Genomic DNA, 10240 nt, shown 5'->3' on the forward strand with positions numbered 1-10240 from the left:
CCGGCCGATCGAACAAGACTGTTCAAACGGACTTTCAAACCGAACGAACAGCCCGTTCGATCGAACCTGCTGTTCGATCGACCAGGCTATTCGATCCATTTACACTTGTTTGCATTTCCGCGTTACTCATCATTATGTTATCGAACTATTCAGGCTAACCCTACTCTCAGCGCTCCCTTCAATCCAGAATCAATCACTGTGAGTATACTCGAATCCCTTTTTGCTTTAGCACTTTTGGGTGTTACATACGTTACTTATCAAAACCACAATCGAACACACTATTCAAATTATTTGAACGCTAACCGATTGCATGTATTACGTGACTAAATGTATGCTTGTTGTTATGTTTACACGTGGAATGCTGTCTACCTGCCTTAGCAACGTAGTACTATAGTTTGGACTCAGCACCCGTTCTTACGGGGGTTGTTAAGGACAATTACTTGCATGGATTTCGGTGGTAATCATGCATTGCGAACTGTCTCGGACAGTCAACCCGCAGTCGTTGGTATTGATAGATCCATGTCGATAATTAACATGCTTCGTTTTCCTCTGTGTACGTGCTGGTTATGCGTAAACAATTCGAACTCTATATGCTATTATCAAACTTGTATGCTCACCTTTACATTTATGTATTGACTGTATTTTAACGTATGTGACAGGTGTTTAAGATGTTTGCTTGCTAGGAAAGCGAGGCTAGAATAAAGCTCTAGAGGCCCCCAACAAATAGTTGTCTGTCAGGAAAGAGCAACTAGAGCATAGTTGTCTGTAGATCTTGTCAGGATGGGTCTTTAGGAACATTTGAACAATATTTATGTTTTGTGTTAACTTAAATCTGAGTTGTCGGAACAGAACTACTTGTTTGGATGTTATCTGTAATAATGTATTTGTTTATTCGAGATACGGTATGGGACGTATCTTTAACTGGATTATATAGATAGTTGTTATGGAAACTTCTGAACAATCTGTTTCGCTCAGTGCCATGCCCCGATGATTCCGCCATCGGTTGGGGTGTGACACAAACCCCCGCCCCACCATACCCCATGGTATTAACAACTTACAAACAATATTTGTCAGCTTAATTTAGAATCAAACTTCTTCTTTTGGTCTCAGACACCACAACACTTCCCCCACCGCCACACCACTTGCTGTCACAGCCACCACCACCACTTCCCGTCACCATCACACCACCACAGCACTTCCCGTCACCATCACACCACTTCCCCAACCGCCACCATCGAACTGAGTCGGAGAAAATGCTGGCTCTTCTCTCTGTTGCCATCGTCGCTCGTCACGACTGTTATCATGAAATCGTCGCCGATTTGTTGCCAGAAATCTCCTCATCGTCATCCACCAACACCGCCTTTTTGATCGCTTTTGACGCGGCAACGACGGTTTTCCGACCTACAGATCTTGCGGCAGTGATAGTGATGGAGTATAGCCGCGTCGTCTGGGGACTGGATCTTTCTCTGTCTCTCTAATTTTTTACCTTACGTTTAGTTTATACTCGTTTTTCTTTTCAGAGCGGAGCTTGTTTGTTTGATCAGGACCGGAAAATGTTTGTGTGATAACGAAACCTATGGCGGTGGTACTTGGATAACATAAAGTGAGAGAACCTTTGTTGTTGTACAAATTATGGAGAAAAGAAAACGTGGTGTACCAAATGATCGACAGATGGTCCAATAGAACACAAACAGTAAAAGTTGAACGAAGGGCAGAAAAGTAAATTTGGACGGTGGAATGTCGGTGGCAAAGGCCACCAACTTTGTGTTTTAAGATAGTATATAATATAATATACTAAATGACAAAAACAAATTTAAGGATTTAATGAAATTGAATAAATGGTTTTTATAATTTCATTTTTTATATCATTAAAAAACAATGACATATTTCAAAATTGAATAAATGATTTTTATAATTGAAGTTACCAAAATACCCTTTCAGTTAACAAGCAATTTAGATGGAGTTAGAGGCGGGGAACAAAATAGGAAAAACACAGTAAACTATTAGAGGAAAATGAGTGTTTTTAAATGATTGGGACAAAACCGTTAAAACGAACAAACCACAGGAAGCAAAACAAAAGTTTACTCTAAATTTAATAAATTAACACAACACAATATGCATATGTAATTCAATGTTTTTACATCTATTCTATATTCGATTTAACAATCTCGCCACAACACACTTGTCCTGAAACCCTATTTTTTGGGTCAAAACAATATCTGAAAAATCCGTTGACATATGCACAAGTTAAAGGAAAAACAGATAAAATTTATAGTTGCAACGTGGTTTGTTTTGCTTTGCACACATCCACGCAATCGCAGCAGAAATTTAGCTGAAAAAAGCACATGATCATCACCGTTTCTCCAATCCATTATTATTAGTATTTCTCCTAAATTCATCCCCTTTTCTCTACCAAAAAATCACCAACAAAAGATGAACAATCGGTCCATACACAACTCGGTTCCCACCGATATTGCCTTCAAAATCGCCTCTTTGCTTCAGGTATCTGTTAATATTTATGAGATTATGGATTAAGAATCATCTTTCTCATTTTTGTAATTTTTTGATGAAATAAATTTGGGATTTTGATGAAGGAGTTGGATTTGTGTGCGTTGGGTAGTTGCTCTCGGTTTTGGCGGGAGCTTTGTGGGTCGGATCATATATGGTCAGGTCTATGCATAGACAGGTGGCCAGCCCTAGGTTTTGACAAAGGTCAATCTTATGATGTTGTTCCTGAATTCAACCCTCATCATCTCCAGCAGCAGCATTTGGACTCTAATTTGAAGGTCAATTTCTGTTTTTTTAGGGTTTTTTATATAATTGTGTTTTTATGTATATTTGTTTGTTAGGATGGTGGTTGCAGAGATATATATTATTAATAAATTGATTGAAGGATGATAATATGGTATTCTGGTTATATTGCAAACTTTTAAATATGACTTAGAAAAGTAATACTCAATGGTTGGGTGATCAAACACTTCGGGCGGTGGGTTTCATCTGGAATGGTGGCGGGTGGGCCACCATCGTCGTCTGCGTTCGTGGACGTGGGTGGCCTTTTTGCCATTGGATTTACCCGGGTGCAAGGTTTAAAACTACGGAATCGTGCCTTGAGGCGTTTTCCCTTCGCCTCAAGGCGGAATTAAAAAATAAATATAAAAATTATATATCTTGTAAAAAATAAAATACTAACTAATTTCATCATCTGATTCATCAAAAACACACGTAAAAAAGACTTGAAATGTCTGAAATTGACCAAAAAAGTCAAAAACATCCCCCCCCCCCCCCCTTAAGCGCTCCCTGAGGCACACGTACAAAATAACCCTCTGAGGCGCCGCCTCAGACTCGTTATTTGGGCGCCTCGCTTTGAGGCGCACGCGTCAGCCGTTGTTTTACACCATGCCTGGGTGATCGGGCTTTTGTTGGTCGTTCAATAAAATTGATTATTATGTGCGATCATTCACTTCCAAGTTTGTTTTTTTTATACCATCCGGCGCGGGGCGGCCTGTGAAATGCCTCAAACCTGTAAAACAGACCTTGATAATAAAGTTCGCTTTAGGCCCTCAAATATGTTGAGCCACCCCTGTTGAGGTGGTGCTCCATCACGTGGGTCAAAAATAAGGTCGGGCTAGAATTAGGGTCTAAAAGAGGCTGATATGTAAAAATGAACAAAAGGATGAATAGATTATGAATGGTTTCCTTGACAAAGAAGGCTGATATGTAAAAGATGGGTATACATAGAGCAACGCCTCGTATAAGTGAAGCTCTTGTCCCGCACCTCGACTTTCAAGACCTAAACACCTTGGACCCCACGCGCTTTTAAAACCAAGCTTCCAACATTCTGTTGTATCCATATTAATGTAGATGACATTCATCTTTTGGTTTTATCTTTTACATGTGAATGTAGGGATGGAGGGGATTTTATGTGAATAAACATCATGAGATGGCTAGTAAAGCAGATGCTGTTATTGCTTTTTTGGAACAATGCATATCGTCAGAGTCCATCGAGGTTAATCATTATCTGGTTGCAATGCAAAATATGCATTCAATGCAGTTTGGATTTAGAGATGTAGTGTTGTTCTTTTTCAAAGAAAATCTTCATGTGCTGCTTAATTTGGCTGGTATGCACTACTGTATAGCATGGCTTGGAGTGCCGGTAAGCATACAACAACCATCCATTTAGCCGTTTAATCTTCTATTTTGTCTATCAATTAACTTCATGGTGATGATGTGATCTGTAACTAGGGGTGCAAGCTGCTCGAGATCAGCTCGAGAAAAAGCTCGAAACGAGCCGAGCTTGAGCCTATAACAAAGCTCGATTGTTTTTTGAGCTCGAGCCTGGCATGTGAAGCTCGTCAGGCTCTTCGAGCCTTATTGAGCCTAATGTAATGTAATATTAGTTTTATTAATATTTAATAACATTTACCCCATATATCATTTTTTTTAGTAAACGAGCGAAGCCGAGCTTTTTTGAACTTCTTTACGAGACGAGCCCGAACCTAAAAATAAGCTTGTTTGATAAACGAGCCTGAGCCCGAGTCCGAGCTTCACTTATCGAGCTTGCGAGCCTAAACGAGATTATTATTTATATTATTTTTATTTTTATTTAATATATTAACTAATGAATAATAAACGAGCCGAGCCGAGCTTGAGCTCGAATAAGTTAATTGAGTTCGAGCTCGAGCCTGGTCGAGCTCGGGTTCGGCTTGGCGCTTAAAACTAATTATTAAATTAAAGAATTTACGTGTTCATTGGGATTATAAAATTTATGGCATTTTTTGCAGGCTGAGCGTGTGATGGAAGCCTTATATAGGAGCAAGATTTCCGATAGAAAAATATGTGTTCAGTGGTGGAAGCTCGGGCGGTGGTCGTACGGATTTAGACTGCGTGACGAGTCAATTTCAAGGAGGGCTTCCCTTAGAGATCTTGCAATGACAAAAGAGCAGGAAGTTCTTGACGTTCTTTATCGCGGTGCAATTCATGAGGTCATACGCGTTCAGATTTCAGCACCTAAGCCCGTTAGTTCTCATTGGTCATGCCAAAGTCAGATTGCAGGAACATCAGGTTAGAAAAGGTTTCTTTCTATCTGAGGTCAGTTGGTTATTTGTCTGTGTGTATGTGTACGTATATATGTATATAATGCATTGTGTGCATAATTGTTGGTAATGGTATATAAGTCCAAAAATGGTAAATGATGTAATTTATCTTAACAAAATAAGGCATCTGTGTGTATTGATTTGCCTGAAGGATGTTTTTTTCATAAGCTAGTTTTGTTTTAATTATTCATGTAGACAAGCTACCATTTCAAGCACGCGCCAACAACACTTTTGCGTTAAGTGTGTTGTCAAGCAATTTAAGGACAACGTTTGACCATCAGACCTCACACCCTGCTCTTTTCATATTGAAAGGGCAAGAATACTCGACCCTTTGTAAATAAGCACTAAAATGACAAAGGCCTGCATTTTTATCCTATGCGCCATAAATGCACGTTGCTACAATGTGTCATCAGTCATGCTCTTGCCGCTCTTGCCGCTTGATAAGTTGATAATGTTGTGTGACTACTCATGTGATTAATCTTACGAACAACCACTGATTTAGTAATAGTTGTCTAAACTCCATGCCCTAAATAGCAAACGCAAGCATTGTGTAATTTTTCCTCCCCAAGACATGTGAAGAAACACAATCATACTACACGCGTCCACATTGTATGTCATTGCAATTGTCAATTGATCATACGCACGTTGATTATACAAAGTGAAAATTTGACATGCAGAGTGATGATTCGTGTACGGCATAACTTTTAGCCATAGTTGATGGTAATGAAGAATCTATGTTCTCGATTTAGAGGTGGCGATATATGGTACGTAGGGGTGGATCTAGTGTCTGCCTGGGTGGGTGGACGCACCCCTTGGAGAAAACCTGACCACATCCCTTGAACTACTCATCCGCACCCCCAACAAATAATTCTTGGGTCCACCACTGATGGTAAGAGGGGATGTCATATGTTGGCAACCCCAAGGAATACTTGAAACTTGTGTCAATGACGGGTGGTGATGGCACAGGTCCATGTACTCGACAGACAAGTAATATGTTATATGATGTGTCAAATTTTGTAAGCTCAAGAGTTCTTTTCTCGTTTCTCTTATTTCAACCCTTTTTGTTTTATTTTTTAATTTGAAAAAGGTTAATTAAAATAACTTTATTACTTAAAGTACTTACTACTACATGTAATTTAATTCATTTCTTATCTTAAGATATCATTTTATAATTATTAAATCTTTATTACTAACCATTTAATATTTTATTTATTCAACTCGTGTAACTCACGAGTTTCTAAGCTAGACAGCTAATGATAATAACAATAAATTTGTATTTTAATCCCAAAACACTTTTAGATAACAATATATAAGACGACACAAATACAAACATAAGATATCTATAGTAGTTTTACAACGATATCTAGTAATTTAGTAAAGCCTACTTCAATTCAATCCACACAAGTTGAGGAAGAATTGGGTAGCTAAATGTTTCTGAGGCACTCCAAAACCGTGTGTCTACAGCAAATATAAATGCTAATCCAGTGTTCATAATATATGTGTAACAAATATATAATAGATATATGAATCAAACCCAATTGAAGATGCGAAATGAAGACCAGCATTCGGTCATTCTTGTGGTAGAACGGGAGGGGCAATCGACCGGGTATTATAAGATCTGCAATGGCGGCATTTATGTCCTAATATGTGGAAGTAAACTTCTGTTGTGTCGTTGCAATCGTTGCATAATATCCAAATCTGCAAATGTTACAATATCGGTACAAAGGTTAAAATTCCGACTTGCTTACTCATACGCGGGTTGTTATGTTATGTTATATAATATATCTCTAATCAATCAAACGGGTAAAAACGGAAAGTTCACCCGAAAGAGAATATCACCATACAGAATTGTTCACTTTAAAGGATATGTGTTGGTTACCTTCTTTCGCCTGTATTCATCAGGCATCATAGTAGCTTCAATCTGCAAAACAAACATACAAACATTAAAGATGACCATACAGAAGGAGCAGAATTCGGATCGAGCGTTGACTAAATTGGAAAACGTGAGAATTAGACATGTTGGATAGCAAAAATCGACTCGATAGACCCATACGCACCTCTTCGTCTATCATCTTCCATGCTGCGGACATGTCCATTATTGATTTCGTGCATAGTGGACAGCAGAATCTATTTAAAAAGCCTAAAAAAAGTTAACAAAATGATGCAAAAATAGCAACAGGAGTCACAGAAACGCTTACTTGTCTCGTTTTATCATCTCAATGTAACATTCACGGTGCATCGTGTGCCCACATTTCATGACAGCAGTGTCTTTCATCGAGTCGAATAGATACTACAAGCATAGCAGTAGCAAACTAGCAATTAAGTTTCACAATCTTTTCACATAAAGCATAGGAGAGATGAGGAAAGAAGCAAACCTCATAACATATCGGACAATGATTGTGCATAGAGTTTTCGACACATGAATGGTTATCAAGTAAACCGATAGAATAGCAAGATCCTGCGTGTGACAATTCCAGACACATTTACTTATAATGTATTTAATCATTCTCGCTCGTGTAAAAAACAAGATTCCCCTAACATCTTTTTTTCGAAAAACTATGACACGACTATAAAAAAAATCTGAATCCGACACTGCACTAACACACATACAATACAATTCTTTCTATACGTACCACATTTATTGCAATGGAAGAAGTTCTCACGGCCACCAACTCTGAACACAATAAAAATGGTGTAAATCAAAATACCAAATAACACAATAAAAAATACGAAAAAAAAAATAGCAAACATAATCTTCATGTACAAACCTGCAGATGCCACAATCGTCGCAATGGAACAGACCCTTGTCAATCTGCAATACGATAACCAAAATCAGTGAAACAAATACATACTCGTTCGATATACCACATACACGTTTTAATTTCATACATCATCATCATAGAATTTGCAGATTTCACATAAGTACTCCCCCATATTAACTCCACAGTTTGTGCATGTACGATGAACCTGAATCCCAAATAAAAAAAAATTCAGAAACATAAGCAATTAAATCGTTCTAGATCGAATCATGAAGTATATATATACCGGTTGTTCTGTGTCACAAACTGAACAAATCACCTGCAACAAACATAAATCTCCACTTAATTATAACCATTAACATCTTCATAACATAAAAATTGAGATAAATTATGGGTTTGTGACATACTTGCTCCACATCAAACCGATTTAGCTCATGACGATCGTACACACGTTTCAACATACTCTGAGGAGATAACAGAGAAGATCACAGTATCAGTTATTCAGCAAACACTGGGAATCACTGGATATATTCAAAACTAATTTCAAATCCAGATCGGTTACCTTTTTTTTAAAAAATAAATAGTGAAAACTGTTTATATGTTATGTGTTAGATCAAATACATATAGGTTTTATCGTACAAAACGTACGAATAACCATAGTAATTTTCATTTGAACTAGAGTAATTATATTACCACTAGCTTTGCTATTTGTGGGATTTACTGGGTACGATTGATTGATGTATTACTCGAGTTCGAATGAAAATTAATCTAGTTATTTGTATGTTTAGTAGGTTAATTCTATTATACCGGATCCCACCCTGTGTATTATTAATCAACTATACGAGATCATTATACCGGATCCGACCCTATGTATTATTGATCAACTATACGACATAAATAAATACAAAGGAAACTAGATCAAATTAAACTTTTTTACTACGATAATTGTATAACAATAAATCCTAACTAATTTATTATAACAAGATCTACTTAACAGCAACATTAAACAAACAGAACAACAAAAATCACATGAAAAGGAAGCAAGGCCGGACCTATAGTATAAGTAATTTAGGTTTGGGTGGACCTCCAAAAAAATAGGACCCCGCTTAAAAGAAAATTAGTATGCTAACTATTAATATTAGTGCAAATTTATTGTTTTCGATTTGTTTGATTCCTTGTACAAGCAAACCACCCTTTGTCACACTTGTGTTATATTTTTGTTTGGTTTCAAACATGCAAAAATAAAGGAGTGTTGTTTATAATAATCATAGAAGAAGAAAAGGCCCTAAAATTTCATTTCTTCATGGGCCTTCAAAAAGAACGAAACGGCCCTGAAACAAATTATTGTACCGCAGCCTCGTTGTGACAATGACGACAATCGTAAATCTCGTTACAACAAGGAGCTCGAATCATACACCTTCTTCTATAGTGCTTGCATCTAACACAAATCCACCAAAAAAGGAAAAGTTCATCAGTCATAACAATATACTATGATACATAATAAGAAATCTATGAAATAAGAAAACAAATTAAGTACCCGTAACCCATCTTCCCAAAATCAAGACGTTCGTTATCTTTGGTGACTTCTTCCATGGGGGAGATGGGGATGAATGAAGCAACTTTCCTGATTTAGAAAGAATGGATAGTTATATGATGTTATGTTTGGACACAGAAACCTATGAGTAGTTATATAATATATGTTTTAAAATATTAAATATTAAATATGGATCATGGATGCATGCATTGCCCACAATGGTGGCAACTAGTATATAAAATGTTTAAAAGATGGTAACTGAGGATAAGGGTCAGTGCCCGCCGACAGATTGGCCAATCAGAAGTCATCCTGAGATCGACGGTTGAGTGGGCATTCTTTTTTTTTTTTTTTTTTTAACGGTTAACAAATCAATCCCGAGCACTCTCGGAGCACACACTGGACAAACGGAGTACTCCAAAAGTAACCCGAGTGGTCCACCACCAATTCCGGCGAAAACCTGGTAACCCGCCCGCAGGCACGACGGTAATTTACCAGTAAAACCCGTTTGGCTCAAGGATCGAACCCAGGTTTCTCTGGGTCTCCTATCACTGCCCACCAGTGCATCACTCCTTTTTTTGCATCAATAAGAGCATTCACATCCAACCACTTAAAATTATACATACATTCCACTAAAAAACAACTCCTATATTAATATATTTCCACTAAAAACAAATACTTTTTTCTCTCTCATTTTCAATTAAATAATATTTTTATACCTTTATCATTACATTTTTCTCTCTCCTTCACTCACAACCACTTTCAATATATATTAAAAAATTATAGTGGGTGAACAGTGTCCCCCCAAATATACAGATGAACAGTAACATTTTCTCTCTTCTACACTCACAACCACT

General features: G+C 37.4%; 2 protein-coding genes across 2 annotated transcripts; one reads left to right on the forward strand and one right to left on the reverse strand.

Annotated features, from left to right (window-relative positions):
- The first annotated feature begins 2242 nt into the window (after positions 1-2242).
- LOC110929910 lies at positions 2243-5276 on the forward strand. Its single transcript, XM_022173093.2, has 4 exons — positions 2243-2502; positions 2595-2786; positions 3905-4153; positions 4782-5276. The coding sequence occupies exons 1-4, from the start codon at positions 2434-2436 to the stop codon at positions 5064-5066; spliced, it is 795 nt and encodes a 264-aa protein (XP_022028785.1). The 5' UTR covers positions 2243-2433; the 3' UTR covers positions 5067-5276.
- Positions 5277-6401: 1125 nt separating this feature from the next.
- Positions 6402-9515, reverse strand: LOC110929909 (E3 ubiquitin-protein ligase MIEL1). The gene is made up of 12 exons (XM_022173092.2): positions 9390-9515; positions 9203-9290; positions 8260-8316; positions 8139-8171; positions 7983-8060; positions 7862-7905; positions 7727-7767; positions 7469-7551; positions 7292-7383; positions 7151-7220; positions 6973-7014; positions 6402-6791 (listed from the first exon to the last, which is right to left on the reverse strand). Exons 1-12 carry the CDS (start codon positions 9443-9445, stop codon positions 6663-6665), a joined length of 813 nt encoding a protein of 270 aa, XP_022028784.1. The 5' UTR covers positions 9446-9515; the 3' UTR covers positions 6402-6662.
- Between the last annotated feature and the right edge of the window lie 725 nt (positions 9516-10240).

The sequence above is a fragment of the Helianthus annuus genome, chromosome 3 (assembly GCF_002127325.2).
Source record: "Helianthus annuus cultivar XRQ/B chromosome 3, HanXRQr2.0-SUNRISE, whole genome shotgun sequence".
Taxonomy (NCBI): Eukaryota; Viridiplantae; Streptophyta; class Magnoliopsida; order Asterales; family Asteraceae; genus Helianthus; species Helianthus annuus.